The 18,974-nt window shown below is 50.3% G+C and overlaps 1 protein-coding gene across 1 annotated transcript in view; it reads left to right on the top strand.

Annotated features, from left to right (window-relative positions):
* PLXNA2 (plexin A2) overlaps window positions 1-14,961 on the top strand; it is a 175,191-nt gene extending 160,230 nt beyond the window's left edge. Inside the window, exons 27-32 of the mRNA XM_074850385.1 lie at window positions 1,307-1,406; window positions 3,639-3,829; window positions 4,456-4,625; window positions 6,555-6,767; window positions 7,082-7,232; window positions 8,074-14,961. Of these exons, the coding sequence (XP_074706486.1) occupies window positions 1,307-1,406; window positions 3,639-3,829; window positions 4,456-4,625; window positions 6,555-6,767; window positions 7,082-7,232; window positions 8,074-8,169 (921 nt within the window). The 3' untranslated portion in view covers window positions 8,170-14,961. The remainder of the gene's footprint in view (window positions 1-1,306; window positions 1,407-3,638; window positions 3,830-4,455; window positions 4,626-6,554; window positions 6,768-7,081; window positions 7,233-8,073) is intronic.
* The last annotated feature ends 4,013 nt before the right edge of the window (window positions 14,962-18,974 follow it).

The raw sequence follows: 18,974 nt of genomic DNA, 5'->3' as shown, positions 1-18,974 counted from the left end.
TTGAACTGAAGTGGCAGCTGATAACAGCCCAAGAAAATAATATCACCACTGATAGTTTCTTCCATTGACTTAATAAATTGGATGAAGTGAGGCAGGAGCAGAAGAGGAAATAACAGAGGTGTTTGAAGTGTTTTGCTTAGAAATATCTCACTTTTGTACTGTGAAACACAAGTGACTATTATGTCCGCTATCACTAGCAATAATAATAACTCACATTTACATGAAACCTTTCATCTGAATGGAACCCAAAGCCTTGAAGTCAGCGAAGATCGCTGTGCTCAGGTCACCTCGCAGCGGCAGACGTTGTACTAACACCCTTTCTGCTGATCGTGCGAGGAGATGCTTGGGGGGGGGCAAAATCCAACTGCTACCCTGGGGCTTACCCATGCGTAGGGATGGTGCCGAGTCTCTCGCAGGGCTCCTGGCAAATAATGGAGGACTTAGCCCCAAAAGCAATTTCTTTTGTGCAGCTCCTCTAACGTGTTGGCTGGGCCCTGGCGGGTCCATCAGCCAGCGAGATGCGGTGACTCCGCACTCTGCTCCCATGCCGTGCTGCACCACGGGCCATGAGTTCACAATTAAAAGACACTCAGGCCCGTTCCCTGGAAACCTGCAGATTCTTAATTAAGGGAAATAAGTTAAAAAACTTCCAGCAACTACTAGATTTATAGGGAGGATAAAATTAAACATGGCTACTAAAATCTGCTGTAACAAAATCTTGTTAGCACTAATGTTCATTTATAGTTTGACTTCCCAGCATTTAATTCCTTCTCTGGTGCAGTAGAGGGACTGACAATTTAATACCCTGAAAGATGGCTTTATGACTTGCTCAGCTGTAAATCAAACTTTTAAAGTTCGTAAAAATTGCTAAAATAAAAAATGGTTTAATAGGAATGTTTTATGGTCCATAACGTTATTATAGCCGTTTTATTCCCTCTGCATTGTTACTTTAATTGGATCACAACAATTCTTGAGATTCTCATTTTTATTGGATAAAACGTAATCTTAAATCAGGACGACCAAAAACATCTTCAATACGTCTTTTGATTTATCACTCCTTTCCTTCAGTCCCTTGCTGTAGAGCTGCTGCTGACCCAGCACAGAGCTCGGCCGGGCCGGGAGCGCGTCTGGGCAGGGGCTGGCTGGCAGGGTTGGTCCCGGTGCCCTCGGCCCCGCCGTGCTGTGCCGGCAGCTCCCTGCCCAGCCTGGGAATTCTGTAACCTGCGTTTGCAGCGTGAGCAGCCGGCGATCGCAGTGCGGACAGTGGATCTCAGTCATCATTTCTTCTCCCCCTTTGCCTCCCCAGGTATCAGACCGCTCAGTCGTGGCTCTCGTTCCCAAACAAACCTCCTCCTACAATATTCCTGCCTCTGCCAGTATATCCCGGACGTCTATCAGTAGATACGGTAAGAAGCAGTTAAGTGCCGGCACACAGTGGCTCATGGATGGTGACTGGACATCGCTCCTGCTGCACAGCACCACCATGTCGTGCAGCTCACACCTTTACAGGGGAATTATCTGATGGGGCGGGTATTGAAGCTGCCTTTGTTGCAGGAAAGCAACACCTTAAGGGAATTAGGTGGGGAAAAAGCAGCAGCTTCCTCCGAAGAACCACACCACGTCAGCCAAAACGAAAGTACATTCACGTGTCAGACAGAAAAATGTCCTTGGCTAATGGTTTTTTGCAAAGGCTTTTCCATCTATGAGCAGAACAGCAAAAAGACCAGAGAAGCTGAGAGGAAGGAAAAGGAAATGCCAAGCATGTGAGCAGCCCTTGGAAATGTGGTCTTGGAAGAGCCCGGGGAAAGGGTTTAGGCTCAGAGGGGATGGATGGGTGCTACGGAGCAGCCGTGGGGCTCCCGCTGCAGGAAAGCAGCTTTGTGTCCCTTGCACAAAGAGGGGCTGCATGAGAGAAGAGACTGCTTCCTTCACCTCTTTCTTCTCGAAGTGGAGGATCCCGAATTCTTAGCTAATGGGTCAAAAATGGGTAACAGCAATCTTAACTCAGCGTGCTTGGCTGCGCACACCTGGGAATTTGTTATTTGCATAATAGCGGGGCTTGGCACTTCACAGAGGGTCCCTGAAGACGCTGCAGCCTGAGTGAATGAGTTTGCAAGGTGCCAGGTGTGCATTTATAGCACTAAATCCACCATAATAGTAATAATATACTTCCATAAAAGGCAGCAGTGGCAAAATCTCTTAATACGCTGATCCTTCATTATCTTGCGTTTTACAGAGTGTTTTACAAATGAGAGGTCTCCTGACAAACCCGTCTCCTTCTCTTGTTTATAGCTCCCAAAATAATGGGTTTTTTTCTCAAGCAAGGGTTCTGAGGAGCCACCCACAGGAGAGTCTTTAGGCAAAAGCCAGGAGAAAAGGCATTTCTCCCTGCGAGGTGCAGTCCACCCGCGTGCCCAGCACTTCCCGCGCTTCAGGGCATGGAAAAAACAAGACTGGGTCACACAACCTGAGTCCTCAGTGCTCATTGATCTATGTCAGATGGAAAAGCTTTTGCAAACTCCCAGTATGAACTATCATCATTGCTCATGTTAAGATTAATATTTCTAATTGTGCAGACAGAATTTAAATGAGATACTTATTTACTTCCCCCGTTATATATCAGTACAGAGCTATGTTTAAAAATAGAATTACTAGATGCTTCCCTAGCTGTCCCCCTGTCTGTCTCCTTAATTACATCAGTTGGAGTACTCATTTATCTAAGCCTTAATCAGAGATGAAAATCTAGCTAGTTTGGTAATGACTTGCATATTTCCCTTGGCTGATTTGTGATTGATCCCCTTACTCTCGATGAGGAGGGTGAGCTGCGAACTGGAGGCTAAACTTGAGAAAATGCACGAGGTTCCCAGAGAACAAAGAAATTTAGTGAGAAGAAAAAACCCAACAATGCATGTTTGTGCTACTCAGCCCCATGTCTCAGCTTGAAGACACCGTGGATGGGATCCAGGGAGGCACATTCTTTGGGAAGTTAAATAGATCTCACATCCCTCCATGATTTCTGAGCAATTAAGGGAAAAACCTTTGTCTGCTTCCCTTTGAGCTCCCCTTTCCCTGCCGGGAGGAGGGCAGAGGCAGGGACAGCAGGGAGGCTGGGATGCAGGACTGGCCTCAGGCTCTGCAGTCAGTGCTCAGCATGAGCCCTTGTTGCTGTAATGAAAGCCTCAAGGACAAGAACAGCAGTTTCTTCTGCCCTTTGTGCTGGTTGAGCTGGGCAGCTTGTTATTATTTACAAAATGCTGGCATCAGGACTCCAGTGCCGCAGGAACTGGTGCCCAGGGTTAATGCGCGTGAGCTGTAACTCATGGAGGAATCTTGTGTGGACCTGTATTATTGAGTTCACATAAGTAGAGGATGTGAATGGAGCAGAAAAGTCCCATGTCTGAGTGTGAAAACAGAAAGGCTCGAGTCTGAGGGACTCTGTTCAGCAAAGACCAACACGTACCTTTGGTAAACACTCAAATTTTGTTGGTGCCCGGGTGGTACTACATTTCATTACACCATAAAAAAGCCAGTGCAGATGATTTTGTCATTAGTGAGCGTGGTGGGATCACCAAGAAGAGACAATTAAATGAAAAAGGGGTTTGCTTTGAGCATGACTGACTTCTCTTCCCGTCGTTCAGACTCCACCTTCCGCTACACTGGCAGCCCCGACAGCCTGCGCTCCCGGGCCCCCATGATCACCCCTGACCTGGAGAGCGGGGTCAAGGTCTGGCACTTGGTCAAAAACCACGACCACGGAGACCAGAAGGAAGGAGACCGGGGCAGTAAGATGGTGTCTGAGATCTACCTGACCAGGCTGTTAGCTACAAAGGTAACTGCCGTGTGCTAAATTTGCTTGGAAAATGCATAGGAAGGTCCCTCTCGACACTTGCCAGGGGGCCTGTGCTGCCCCTAATGATGCCCAGCTCCCAGGGCGGGGACTGTCCCCATCAGGCCTTCCTGGGCCCTGGGGCTTGGGTGGCTCCTGGAGCAGTGGTAGAAACACAGCCCAGATTTCCTCACTCTGCAGGGTGATTGCTGCAATATTTCATTCTTCTGTGCGGTATTAAAACACAAAGAGTTGGAGAGACGCAGCAGTGCCTGTAAATATTTAACCAGTTTCCTTGGCGAGAGAGAGTTTTCCTGCCTTTCACTGTGTGTTCATCGCTGTAGATAACGCAGATTTGCTTTTGAAAGCAAAAGAAATTGTTTCAGGGTAGAAATAAAGAGTAAGTGCAGCCGTGAGTAGCTGAGGCTGGAGCATTCCCCCAGGGTCCTCCAGCAGCGCAGTCGGTGTTCGTAAACCCCCGACCTTGCTCACTCCTGTGGGGTCCGTGGCGGCACTTTGCGGGGCTGCGCAGGGCTGGTGACACCATCTGGCGTCCCCTCCTGCCACCGCTGCTTGGCCAAGCAGGCACCCATCCCCCCCTTCACCTTCTCGGTCGCTGTTCCCATTAGGGTACGCTGCAGAAATTTGTGGACGACTTGTTTGAGACGCTGTTCAGCACCGTGCACCGCGGCAGCGCGCTCCCGCTCGCCATCAAGTACATGTTCGATTTTTTGGATGAGCAGGCGGATAAGCACGGCATCCACGACACCGACGTCAGGCACACGTGGAAGAGCAATTGGTAAGCGTGGAGGAGGAGGGTGGAAGGGGAGGCAGACCTGAGTATTGAGCAATTGTCTGTGTCCTGGGGAAGAGCAGAGATGGAGAAGAGCTTTGGGAAGGCTGGGAATAACCACGTCCCGTAGCTCCAAAGCATGAGGCCATGCTAATGCTTTTCACAGAATCACAGAATCATCTCGGTTGGAAAAGACCTTGAAGATCATCTAGTCCAACCATTAACCTCACACTGACCATTCTCACCGCTGCTGCCCTGTGCAGATGTGGCAGTGGGTTTGATCCTGGTTCGTGCCACCCCCGTGCACACACGAGCCGAAACCCCGGCGCAGTGTTAAATCAGGAGCCCAGCTATCCCCGAGTCCTCCACCTGGCTGGGAGCTGGGCGCTGGCCTTGGGCTGTAGATCCACACACCTGGACTTTGGAAATTGCTGACTTTGCAGAGCTGGTCTGGTAGAGCTCCCTGCCTGCACTGCCCTGCCTGCACCACCCTGCCTGCACAGCCGCTGTGGCGTGGATGCTGGCGTGGGCTGGCAGGGGAGAGCTCAGTGAGCGGCTGCACCTTCCCCATCGCTTCGGGCAGCAGGTGGAGCAGCGGGAGGACGTGGCGAGGGGGGAAGGAGCCAGCCCCGCGTGCGGCCGACATGGACTGCAGCCCGGTCCAGCCTTCTCCAAACAATGGAAGCTCTCACGTCTCTGCCTCTGCTGTTATTTTAGGATTAAAAGCTCCATAGGTTAGAAATTTACCTCTGCGAGGAAGAGAAAAAAGCACAACAAATCGTTGCTCCCTGAAGATTTTTGTATTTTCCCCCAAGTCCCTCGTGGTTTAAAAGGCCTCTAATCACCACGGCTGCAAAAGCTGAGTTCCCTGCTAAGGCTGTGGGAAGCTAAAAACAATTTATTTAAAGCCTTAGAAGGAGTTATTAGGATAAAAACTCTAGAATCACAAAAAAAAAGATGAGACTTCTTAAAGCAATAAAAAAGAAAGTGTCAACTGGCAGAGTTTGGTCTGCCAGAGCCATCAGAACACGAGCCCTGGTCCTTCCTTCTGCCCTGGGGGGCTCAGGAAAAGGGCAAAAATTTGGTCTCAGAATAAGCTCTGCTGAGCACTTCAGTCAGCTGCAGCATTCCCAGAAAGGGAATTTTGGTGGGGAGATGGGAGAAGGCTTATGCCACTGGAGCAGGTTAATGCAAAGGGGGGCTTGGAAGAGAGAGCTGGGGTAAGGGTGGGATCAGGGGAGCTGGCGCTGCTGGGGACGTGGCCGAGCTGCCTGCCTGCAGTGCGGCAAGAGTTAAGGCTGAAGCCTTCAGTGCAGCTAGCTGGATAGAGAGAGCCGAGACTTGAAAGGTAATAGAAAGCAGCAGCTGTTTTTTTGATCCTGCTATACAGCCAAAGAAAAAAGGAATAATAATTCCCCTTTGATTGCAAAGGCCTCGGGATTTGGGGACAAAGGCTCTGATGCCTGCTGCACCGCTGGCAGGTGCTGGACTGCGGAGCGGCCGGACGAGAGCCCTGCGCCGCAGCCGCCCGCTGGACAAACCCGGTGGAACGGGCAAACCCGGTGGAACAGACAAACCCAGTGGAACGGGCTCCTTGCCCGGCGAGGGGCCGCTCACCTGGTGCCACTGAACGCCACTCGTCTCTGCCCTGGCACAGCCAGCCCACCCTTGACACCTGCAGCCCACCGGGCTCTCGCCTCCTCCACCTCCCCGTGAAGGAGGACCCTGGAGCAGCTCCCGGGGTGCAGCAGGACCCATCACAAGCAATCAGGGCAGCACTGGGCTAACTGGTGTTTGACGGACCTGGCCCAGCTCCTATTCAGATTATTGCCACTTCCCAACGTTTGTATTCTGCTTGAGAACACAAACCGCAGCAACTGTCCTTTCCTAGCCTTTGTCTTAACATCTAATTTTTATTTCTTGATTTCCCTGCAGCCTCCCTCTCCGATTCTGGGTGAACGTAATCAAAAACCCCCAGTTTGTGTTCGATATCCACAAAGGCAGCATCACGGACGCCTGCCTCTCCGTCGTGGCACAGACCTTCATGGATTCCTGCTCCACCTCGGAGCATCGCCTGGGCAAGGATTCGCCCTCCAACAAGCTGCTGTACGCCAAGGACATCCCCAGCTACAAGAGCTGGGTGGAGAGGTGAGCGGCAGCGCGCGGGCAGCCGCGGCGTGGGCGCAGGGCTGGCGTGGGTGCCCCAGTGCTGCCCGTCCCCCCGTGCTGAGCAGCTTTGCTCTCGGCGGCCGCTGATGCAGGAGGGTGGCTCTGGCAGCACATCGCTGAGCATCGCTGCTCTTCTTTTCAGCTTGTTACAAACCAGGATCCTGTTTTGCTAGATGTAAGCATAAAGCAAAATGATGTCCTTTTCCCTGCAGAGCTCGGTTTAAATCTCAAGAAAAGAGGCATTCTGAGCCTGCGTGTTCCTCACGGCCTCGCTCAGCCTTTCCTTCCCGCAGGTATTACGCAGACATCGCCAAGCTCCCCGCCATCAGCGACCAGGACATGAACGCCTACCTCGCCGAGCAGTCTCGCCTGCACTCCGCCGAGTTCAACATGCTGAGCGCGCTCAACGAGATCTACTCCTACGTCAGCAAGTACAGCGAAGAGGTGGGTGTCCCCCCGGGGCGGGCGCAGAGGCGATGCCACCCCAGAGCTCCTTCCTCCAACCTTGTCCTTGATGCAGCACGACCGTAGCTGGCACGGCTGCTGTTCTGTTGGCGCACAAAGAGGTTCAGGTCCTGGCCGTGCGTGTAGGACACTTCCCAGGAGGATTGGGAGCTAAAATGTTGTGGGAGCAACTGGATTCCTCAGCCTTGGCATACGCCCAGTGCAGCCCACTCCTAAATGCAGTGGGAAATCGTCATGACCCAGTGAAGCTCCCCAGAAACATCCCTGTCTTTTGGGAACAGCGTGGTACAAATCCCATGGTGCAGTGACGCAGACTCCTGTTTGCAAAGAATCCCTGGCAGCGAGAGCTCCTTTAATGAATGCATCACTTGAGACCAAGTTCTCGCCATCTGTTCCACCCCTTCATTTCAGTGTAAGAAGAACCTATTTTGCAATTATGTCCGTTAAAAGGAAGGGTTTTGTCATTTCATTGCATGTATGCATTTGTGATACAATGCCACAGCTATTTTCCGATTAGGGTTTAAAAATCTCATAACTTTCATGCTAAATGAGACAAGAAACGTGGAGCCCAAGGTATAGGAGTGGGAACGATTGTGTTGTGTGGGTAACGTGCACCGAGCGGTCCAACAAATCGGTGAGCACGGCTGCGGCACGGCAAAGCGCTCGTCGCGTTGCTTCGCCATCCGTTATTTAAGCTTCACACATCCACATGCCAAGTTGCTCACATCTTGCTGCCCACCCACCTCTACCACCCCCTCTCGCACACTGACTTCTTTCTCTTTTTTTTTTTTTTTCTCCCTTTTTATTTTTTCTGCACCAGCTCATTGGGGCTTTGGAGCAGGATGAACAGGCACGTAGGCAGCGTCTGGCATACAAAGTAGAGCAACTTATTGGTGCCATGTCTATTGAGAGCTGAAGAAAGGTTGCGGTGCTCACAGATGGCAAAGGGCAGAGGGTTGCCCAGACTCTCGGGAATTAAGAGGGAGAACAAGCAAGAAAGGCGCTGGACACATATAAATACCAAGGCTCTTCTGGAGGGAGCAGAGACTGGCCCAAGGACTGACTGTTCAAAATCATACAGGATCCGGTTTGAAAAGGCAGGAAGAGAAGAAAAACAAAGCATCTCAATCAAAGTCAAACCAAGATGGATCACTTCTTCAAGTATACATGGAAAGAAGGAACCTGGAAAGTCTGGATGTCTCCATGACTGCTGCTTTGCATGAAAATTGTTTGATGTATATTAGAAAATAAAACTTTATTTAAAGGTTTTTTTTAAAAAAAAAGAAAAAGAAAAAGGAAAAAAAAAGAAATAGAGCAAAACCCACAGAAGCCACAGAGATAATCCTGGCAACAAGGTCCAGCTCTGAATCCTGTCCTTGAGAGACTCCCGAGGACGTGGCTCAGGCGTTCTGCGAATGGACTCTTACACCAATTGGAAAGTCTGGAAAATGGAAATTTCCTTCTTTTTGGGATCTTACAAAAAATATGAGCACAAGTTTGCACCACACCTTTTTACACAAGTAAAATAGCAGTTTAGCCAGAAAATAGTTCAGTGGCTGAGTAACTTATAGGCACTAGAAGGAACTTTACCTGAATTGCAAAACCATCAGATCATCCAACCTGTCTTGAAATCCAGCTTTATCTATGTATTTATATAGTGTCTATATATATATATTTTTTTTAAATCCCATTTACTGTCGAACGAGGAGAGATCTGATTTTAAACGCTTTCCCCTTTCCCACCCCCGTTCCGCCTCGCTGGCCGCCGGTGCCACCACGGTGACCCGGCAGCGCCCTGAGCGGTGGCCACGGTGGGGCCCGGCCGCGCTCGGCACCTTGCTGGGTCCCGCAGGTACCTCTGAGCAGCAGCGGCCGCCGGCCCCCTCCCCGCCGGGCAGAGCTGGGATGAAGCCTCCTCGGTTGCGTTTTGGTGGCGGTTTCTGGCAGCCGCCTCTGATTTCTTGCAGTAAAACCCAACAAACCCCCAATGTTTACAGTGAGCGATACTTGAAAAGACTCGACGTAGCGAGATGAGATATTTATTGCTTTTCTGTTTGACTTGCAAAGTTGATCAGCACAGGCTCCCTTTGAGGTTCTCTGCCAGCGCCGTGTCGCCCGGGGTCAGGTGCATGACTCGTGTTTCCACTGGGGAGGGGAAGGAAATCTTTGCTCTAGGCAAGGGAAAACCTTAACCAGCACTCCACAGGCCAGCTAGCGCTGCTGTCTTGTCTCTGTCTCGGCGTCTCGTTGTGATATTCAGTTCCTTGCTGGCCCCAACGACGTGTGTTCTTGTGGCCAGTGATAGGCAAATGTTTGTGAGTGTTATTTCTTTCAAAGACACCAAAGCTTATGTGTGTCCCTTTGTAGAGCGCCAGGAGGGGAAGGAACGCTGTAAATATTTCTCTCTGTAATAACTATTGATATTTGTGCAGGCTGCAGTGGGGAGGACAGGGTGATTAGGTCTAATGGAAATACAAGTATTGACTGCATGAGCTTGGCAGTGGCAGCAGAACAGCTCCCAGCCTCTGCTCAGCCCTGCCCAGGCAGTGCCGTGCTGGACTGGGACCTTAGTTTGCAGCCAGTGTGTGTTGAAGGAAAATCCATTTTCACATCCATCCCCCTCCTCCACCGTTCCTGCCCAGAAGAGCCCGGGAGGGTCCCCACGGGCTCCCCGTGCGCTGGGAGAGCTGCTGGCTTTTGGTCTCGAGATGCCGTCCTGAGGGGAGCCAGCAACAGGGGAGAAGCATGGAGAGAAATACTCAGGAAACTTGTTGTTTTAATTACTGTTCAGTAAAAGCCATGCCAAGTCCACTTTCTTTTAGTAATCCACTTCTGTGAGTTTCTCTGGGCCCTGTTAATACTCTGGAAAAAAATCTAATGATAATGATCAACCTTGTGCAATAAGTTCTTGACATTTACAACAGCCTGAGCTTTGTAACTGGAGGGCTTGGATTTACTGAGACACAAGAGAGCTGGCAGAGAGACTGAGAAGCAGAGCAGGATTTGTAGTGCCCATTATCGGGAGAGTTCCCTTCCCAGGGATCCCTCTCCTGCACAGTGAATCGAATTTCAAAGACAGAAAACGTGCAAATGTCTGGGTTGTCCTGTTAAAGTCTGGCACGTGGAGCCCAGCGCCACAGACGTGGTGAATGAGCCGTCATCGCAGCAGCCGCCAGCCTGCCCTGCTCCTTGCTGCTGGTGTTACAGGGGATCGCAGAGTCAGCTTGTGAAATCCTCCAGGGCTCATTTTTTACTGGTTTCTGTCACTGCTGTTCACAGTGATCCGGCACGCAGCTTATGTGAGTGATTCCCAGATCTATAGTCTAGTTGTGGTCGTTGTTTTGGGTATTCATATTCAGATCGTTCACCAAATTCTTACGGTACTCTGAAACCCAAAGAAAGCTCTCCAAATGCTTTCCAGTTTCCAAACGTGTCTGAATGTCAGTCTGAATAGTTATCTCTGCAGGATTCACAAAATGTGAGTACTGCCCAAAGCAAAGACCTGGCTTTTCATCACCTGGGTGTTGGTGAATGTGTGTTTGCCCGAGTCAGGGACTCCTCGTCCCCTTTTCTTCACGTCTATTTAAGAGGCTTTTGTGTAGCTGCTTTTAAGCCTATTTTCCTCCTCCTGCTCTCCACCATCGGGCCAGGAGCACCCCATAAGCAAACATGTTGTCATTCCCCCTTCCCCAGTATTTTCTCAGCCATCCCCCGGGTCTGTCGGGCAGTGCTGAGGGTGGGTTCTGCAGGGACCCAGCGGCGATGCCGCTGACCAGTCGCTTTCCCACGTGGGTTTTGGCTGCCTGTTGCCCCACGGGCAGGCAGCGGGAGAGGGGGCACACGGGAGGTCTCCCTGCTCGGGATGCTCCGTGTGCGGTGCGACGGGCTGCCGGCCCTGCTTGGCTGGTTTGCCCTTAGCAGCCTCTCCCCCTCCGCTGGCAGGAGCCTGGGAAAGGGCCCGTAAATCGGGATTATCCTGGAAGGTAAAGATGAGGGGGAAAAAGAGAAATAGTTGCAGAGCCCAGAGGGATTGGTTTGTGAGCAAGGATTAAAAGAATCCAGCGTGTCCAAGCTGGCTAAACGCAGGGTCTGTATTCCATGAATACCCCAGAGCTCTAAGGAGAGGGTTGGACAACCGAGTTTATTTTCTGTGCTGTGGAAGCAAGTTGAGCAGAGGAGGAAAGGGAAAGCAGCAGGAGCACTTTGCAAACCAGCAAGCTATTACACTTTTGACTGACTTCCGAGGGTAGCAGCAGAAACATCTCTGCTTCCCTCATCTGAAGAGGTGTCAGCAGGATGGTGTGGGGAACAGCACCGTGCTGAAATAATCTGCCAAGGGTCTACTCGTGGGGGTCAACATGAATTATGGATCTTTACAGGCAATTATATGGAATGAAGCAACACATCCCCTTGGAGCAAAGTGCTTGTAATCTATTGCCCTGTTTGAATCCGACTTTTCAGTTACTCCTTTGGGAAGAGGAATTCCGCCTCAGATCTCAATTGGCATTTTCGTCGCACTTGCAACAAACTGGACTCAAGGTTTGGTCAGGAGGGGGCAGTGACTTTGCCTTAGATGAAATGATTTCACATCCCTCTCATTGCCCCCTTCCTCCTACAAGGCCAGTTGGTGTTTGGATTCTCCAGTTCACTTCACTTCAGGTATTTCGACATCAAAGTGGGAGACGTCATTTTCCGGAATCTCTCTGCCTGGTGTCACTGCTTAAATAATTCCATTTAATCTTCTGCTCATGAGCTATCAAAGCACCCACTCCAAGGGGGAGCAAGGTGCTAATCAAACGCTTCTCCACCTTGAAAGCCTTTATTAAAAACCCATATACAAGAGTCTAACTTATAGGCAAGCTTGTCTCCGCATGAGCCCCGCTGTGGAGCACCACAACGCTGCAGCCCACCAAAGTACAGAGGATGTGGACGTCAAGTGGTCCACGCTTTGCCATAAAGGACAAGTTTATGTTTAGGGGGAAGCAGGAGAGATCAGCATGGCCAAAGTGCTGGAGCCCCGGTGGGATCCACCATGGACCAGTCTGCTGCTCGTGAAGACCCAACCATGGGAACCAGCACTGAGAAGCAAAACCACTGCCATGGCCTCAGTGCTGGTGGGCAGCGTCCTGGGCAGCGTCAGGGAGGTTTGTCCCCGAAGGATAAGGTGTCTTCCTGCGGGGTCACGGTGCTGTGGCACAGGGGGGATGGTGAGTGCAGCCGCTCGATGCGGTAGCAACAGAGACCTTCATCACAGCAGTGCCTTCAACACACTGTCTTAAAATCCTAATGGCCCGTCCCCACGTGTGTTCTCTCTCCTACCTTCAACTGGACTTCACCAAAAATGTCATAATGTCGGAAACAGTTTGGATGGGCACGTGGAGGACAAGAAGCAAGAGGGCTTAAAGCTCTGGGGTGGCGTTCCTGCGCGCTGCTGACTCCGAGCGCCTCGCTGCGAATCATTTAAGTCTGCGTGGAAAGGGTCGGAGCGCTTCCCTCCTCCGGTGGGCACAACCTACGCGCAGGGTCGTTTCCAGAAGTCCCAAGCAGCCAGCGAGGATGAGGAGCACCGAGCTGCCCGCTGCCCTCGCCCCGTCCGCAGGGCAGCAGGTTGGTAAAGGGCAGAGCAGCTCCCGACATGGTCCCCGCGATGCTCCTGTCCAAGCCTGTGCCTCCAGCCTGTTCCCTGGCAGCAGCCCAGCTGCGTTCTCACCTGTCACTGGCTCTTCTCCATCCAGTTCACAGTGCTGTCAGAGCTCACCTGTCCGGGGACTCGGCTCGCCAAACAAAATGAATCTAAAATAGACTGACTTGAATAAGCTGGGACATCAGGGAAAGCTCACGAGTGACTGTACCCTGGAGAGAAGAAAAAATATTCCGAGAAGGATAAATAACTGACATCAAAGATGCATTAAAATGCCACAAAGCTTCAGCCATCCTGTTTCAGAATTGCAATTGTACGATAAACCGCAAGCCGATAACGCAGGGAGCTGCGATGTTGTATATAGTTGCGTACTAGGTAGAGCTGGGTGAGCAGTCCCGTCTGTGTAGTGAATGTGTCTGCAGTGCAAACACCCGCATCGCCCCGGCCTCCTCCCCGCCTCCGCCCGAGGCCAGCGGGTCGGGGGCTGAAGGCAAAGCACTGGTGACAGCTGTGAGGCCACCCAAATCCACGTGGACAGGATTTTTTTTTAATTAGACGTTCGGTGTAGAAATATCGGAGTAAAAGATGCCGATGTGCACTGGGAAGAAGGTGCCATTCAGGATCTTCTGAGCTGAGCAACCCTGAATGTGCAATTTAAATGTAGGGTGGTCAGATTAGTTTTGAAGGGGAAGAGGAGGGCAGTCTTCAAAGGGATTTTCGCTGCCTGGAAGGCTTTGTGCAGAGCCTCTGTTCACCAGGAGAAACCCCCAGCCTGGGGCCGTGGTCCTGCTCTGGGCAAGGCAGGGTGCAGGGGCCAGCGTCCCAGCTGCGGGCGGTGCCTCCACCTTCCTGGCTCCTAGCAGAAAACGCTGGGTCTCGGGCACACGCCCGGCAGCCCGGGTGCTTCGCTGCATGTTGGGGGCCGTGGTGGGAGGGCGGGGGGCCGGGGCAGCGGGGCAGCACGGGACGGCACAGACCGACTGCTCCCTGGCTGGGAAAGCAGCTCCTTGTCTTGCCTGGGCGTCCGCACCGACGTCGCTGCTGTGGCTGCACCGGGAGCAGCTCGAAGGCAGCTGAAGGTTTTGGCCGGGCTGTGAGCACGGCACTGTCTGTGTGCTTGTTCCTTCGGATCCCCGTTTGCCCCCGTGTTACCCATTCCTCTCCTTCTTTCTTTGTAAAAGTGGAATATAATACTGAAAAAATAGACGTTCCTGCAGCGCATAAGAACACGCTCAGAAGACCCGCAGGGTCCATCCAATTGCATGGCCAATATCCCAAACTCTCTGGGCCTCCTGAGGCTGCCAAATCAAATCCGAGATCTCCTGTATGGCCTTTCCTTTGAGATTTTGAATACCTCTATTTCAAATAAGCTTGGAAGTTTATGCAACAGCTTCTCCATCAGATGTTTCCATCTCATGAACTGGGCAGCAGAAAGAGGAGCCGTCGGAAAGTAAATGAGCTGATGAGCTGATTTTGCCACGTTATTTCGTAGCTTCAGAAGATACTGCAGTAAAGTTTCCTTCTCATTGATGAGTGTTTCTGTGTTAAGGGCACCTTGGGGGCCGTTATGAGGAGCGGTGGGAAGCAGCAAGGGGAAGGGAATGTACAGGTACTAAAGCTTCTGGAGTCCCCAGAAATGTCACAGAAAGTAGAGGTATCAGCCGTGGAACAGATTCTGATTTCTTCTGCCCCCCTCCTTAAAATAAACACATGCCAGTTTTAGGGGACTTGTGTATTGGCAGGAATAATGAATTGGTTGGTGTCCGTACCCATTCCACCATATCGTTCTCTGGCTCCTCCCCTCCCCATTATACTTGACACACTGGAGTTCTGTATTATATTTTTTTTAAGATGATTGTCTGTTTTTTGTTGTTTTTACAAGTGTTGTGGAAAAAAATGTAAGAAAGTTTAAGTATTTAAAAATGTTCCAAGGAAAAAGGGGGTTTTGTTATTATTCTAATATATTATTGTGTACCTATTGTAAATATGAAACACTCCTATTTTGCAAGCCAAGGACTCACTTTGTACTGTTGTTATATATAAATAAAGTTTACTGGTTAAAAAAGCCCTCCTGAGCGGGTCCTTATTTTCTGACATGTGCTGTGTGGCATTTGCTGTGTATTTGTGAGAAATATTTACTTACTGAAAGTAAGGAAAAAGCAGGGCAGGTGAGGCTGTTGCCGTCCTTGCCGGCCTCTCTGCCCTTCAAGAGCTATCAGCACAGTTTCAGCATCGTTGCTCACTGGCCTCAAGCTCAGGAATGTCCCGTGAGACATGCTAGTTCATCATCTCACAAAAAGGGGTCGGAGGGCTGAGATGTCTCCGAGGAGCACCCGTCCTCACAGGCAGGAGAGGGCCCGCAGGCAGCCAGCGGGAAATACCGGGCACTTCCACTCTGGTTAGGGAAGGAGCAGGCAAACGCTGTTTACAAATAAAAGGCCTGGATGAGTTCTTCGTGTTTTCCCCCTCCTTGAAATTATCAGTCCTTAAGGTAAAATGCATTTGCTTCCATTTCATAAATTCAAGCTAACATTTTAGCAAACGCTGAGAGGCATCTGCTGAGTAGTAGGAATCAGCAAGTGACTTCTTCAGCAGCTGTCTGTCAACTTTAATGACCAATATGGTTGCAATTACAGCAATGAACTTTCTCTTAACAGCCCAAAATTACTCTGGATGATGATAAGTGACAGAAAAATGGAGACCCTTAAGGAAGCATTAAAAAAGAAACATGGGGATCTGAAACAAGAGGTCTGACTGCTTTTTCTGAAGGATCTTAGGGTTTTTTCTTTCTAAATTAGGTACTAAAAAGGATAAATCTAACCCAGAAGGGGAAGGCATGGCACGCTGTGGATCACAGCAGGGAGTTCAGTGCTGCCCCAAGATGCAGTTTTTATACAGGCATTTGACACCGAGTCCGCTCGTTTGAGTGTAGTGCTAATAGGGTGATGGGAAGCTACTCCTGTTTGAAGCTAACGCAAATACATCATGTCAGTGCGGCACTCGGCTCCTCAGGCAGGTCATTTTATCTTATTTTCCTCAAATTGAGAGCAAAGCTTGATATGAACCTTAGTTGGGCCACATCCTGCTATCTCCCACTTTAAACCAGTAGATTTTGACCTCGGCAGATTGATCCCAGTGGCTCCCTTAGCTCTGATGCTGACGGTCCCGTAACGGTTCCAGTGCTGAACCGGGGTGTGTCAACCCAATATTGAGTGAATTTTCAACCAATTTGTGAAGTTAGGGAATAAAAGAGGAGATGACTGTTTTCCACCTGTGCCTTGGGTTAGTCTAAATTTATAGCAAGAATAAAATCTGAACTGAACTGAGGTTCCCCAAGCTTTCCTAAGGGCTGGAGGAGAGGGGGGTGCTATTTTACCGGGGACCTCTGTGCTGACTTGCTCCTGGCCGTTGCATCGTAGCAGAGACCCTGGAGGCAGGATGGCTGCTGGCAGGGAGCGTTTCCACTCCATGTGCGACCTTTGAGAGGTTATCGACTCCTTCAGCTCAGCAAGGGCGAAAGAAATTTCAACGTGAATCGACAGCATTGACCAGGGGGTCATTTGTATTCATCTGCACCTTGTTAATGTATTTAATATAGTAAGTATACTCAATGAAAAATTACACTTTATCTGTCGTGCACTTCACAGGGCTTTATCAGCACTGACAAGGTCAAGTGATGCTTAATAAAGGTTATATAAAATGCAGATGGCTTAGATCCCTCTATCATCTCCCACGTCCAGTGCAGAAGAGTGAAGAGCCACAAACACGCTTGGAAAGGCATCACTGAAGCAGCAGGTTTGGACCTTATTTGGGTAAGTTTGTGGGTCCCTGCAAACATCCCCCTAAAAGGCTGCTGTTACAGCATGGAGCTGGGGTACCACGGCTCTGCGGGCTGCCTGGAGCGGTTTTTCCCTCTGAAACAGCAGGAAAACAGCTTTGAGTTTACTCTCCATCCCCCATTTTAGGTTTGTCTGTGCTCACCCTCTGCATGCCCTCAGCCAGCTTTTGTTTCACCTTCTCAATATATGGGATTGATTGCCCTGTTGCTTAATGACCATCACTCTGTAAATTTTGAAAGGATTTTGGACATCCCAGTGCTGGCTTTTCAAGCCTGGTTACCAGGACGAGCTAATGGAGGTGACATTTCCAATTATCAACTACAATCGTGGCATTAATTTTGACTTGTTTAAATTCCAGCATCTTTTCTCCTCTGTGAATGCTTAGCTAGAGGGTGACATATAATTGTATGTAACTGGACAGTTATCTTAAACTGGCAATAATAACCACAAAAATCTCTTGCTTTTCATTCCAATAAGCATGCGTGGTCGTGTTATATTTAAGGGGCGCACTCATTTGTAATTTAGCTTAGTGTTGAGTGGACACTTCATTGCTTAAAACGGAGCACATCACTAATAGCCACGTTAAGAGCCCTCCTCCCTAACCCGGAATTGTTCTGTGGGACACCAGGACCCCTCACTGTCCCTGCTATGGTGACACATTTCCCTGGGTGCCAGGTCAATCTGGAACCTGCAAAGTATCAACGTTGCTAGTGGGGGCATCTGACATCAACAGGATGAAAAGTAGCTAATTAATTTAGAGATCTTCCAGAAGAGAAATCTTGTCTCTGCTCCAATGTATAGATATTTTTGTGCAGGCAAGTGTACATAAAATAATGTGAAAGTTTTATAACACAATATAAAATAGATGTACAGCATAATACAGCATGAATGTGTCTATATCTGTTTGTATCACGAGTATACCCCAGGGTTCATGTTACACTTAAAATTACAAATATTGATGCCAAAACAAAGGATTTGTTTTCAGTCCAAAATAATACTATGAAAATGGAAACCACTCAGGCTTTATTATCACTTCATAATTAACTCCAGTGAAGGAATCTAATTACAAATGTTCAATGCTGCCCTATGGCAAAATGTCTAAGAAAAGGGAAGGAGGATGGCCAGGCTTAAACAACTCAGGTAAAAATTAACTCCATGGTAATATTTGATAATTAAGAATGTCTCTGTCAGCCTGTCTGGGTATTAATGAATTGGGCTGTTCTTTTCACATTTGATTACTGGAGTTTTATGACTGCCATTTCGCCCTTGCTGCTCCTGGAAGTGGGCTGAGCACCAGGAATAATGTTTGGGGGTTTATAAACAGATCCCGTTCATCCAGACTTACTGCGAGGCAACTTTTGGAGCTCTGTAACAGGGTCCACATGGGGCTGTGCCTGTGTCCTTCCTTGGTGCTTCAAGCTTCTCTCACACCACCTCGGTTTTGAAGCAGGCTGGGAAGGGGGCAGGAGGCTCTCGGCAGCGTGGAACACACAACACGGGGTTTCTGCTTCGTCTCTCGTTTAAAGCAAAACCATGATCATCATAATTTGAACATGACCTTTTGCCATGCTTCCGTGGCTTTGCTCAGCCCTCGCCAAGAGCTGTGGGGATTTGCTGTGCTCCTTGTGATGATCAGGCACCCCCCTCCATCCCCGGGGGTGCAGAGCTGGGTGCCAGCACCACCAGGCCCTTGGGGCGCGCGAGGGGGGTGCTCTGGGGTTGCAGAGCCCCTCCAGCTCCCCCCCGCCTCCCGGCCACCTTCGGAGGGCCACTGACAGCTAAAGAGAGCCCAGTAGCGGGATCTCCATCTCCATAGACACAAAAGCTGCAGATGCCACAGCCTCCTGCTGTTCCAGAGCAATAAATATCCTCCATTTACTCCTGCAGTGGAGAGAATTATTGTCCCCTGTGGTTCACCCCCAGCTTTGCTGCTGCCTTGCCGTGGGAGCAACCTGCCCGCCTGCCTCCGTCCCCTCTGAAAAGCATCACGGAGCTACTTCCCAGCCCTTGTGCAGGTGTTGGGAGAGGTAATTATATTTCAGGAGCCCCAGATGAAAGGCACCGCAGAAGGACCGAGGGCTAACACCTTCATTAGCCTGAGTGCCGGGGCTGGCTCTGGACACACGCACCCTTCATGCGAAGGCGATGGTGGGTGGCCTGGGAGTGGCGGGGACGCGGGCAGGGCAGCGGGCAGGGCTGTGGGCAGGGCAGCGGGCAGGACTGTGGGCAGGGCAGCGGGCAG

This window comes from Strix aluco, chromosome 25 (assembly GCF_031877795.1).
Source record: "Strix aluco isolate bStrAlu1 chromosome 25, bStrAlu1.hap1, whole genome shotgun sequence".
Classification (NCBI taxonomy): Eukaryota; Metazoa; Chordata; class Aves; order Strigiformes; family Strigidae; genus Strix; species Strix aluco.
The sequence above is the reverse complement of the archived record's forward strand: the minus strand, read 5'-3'. Positions and strand labels throughout refer to the sequence as shown.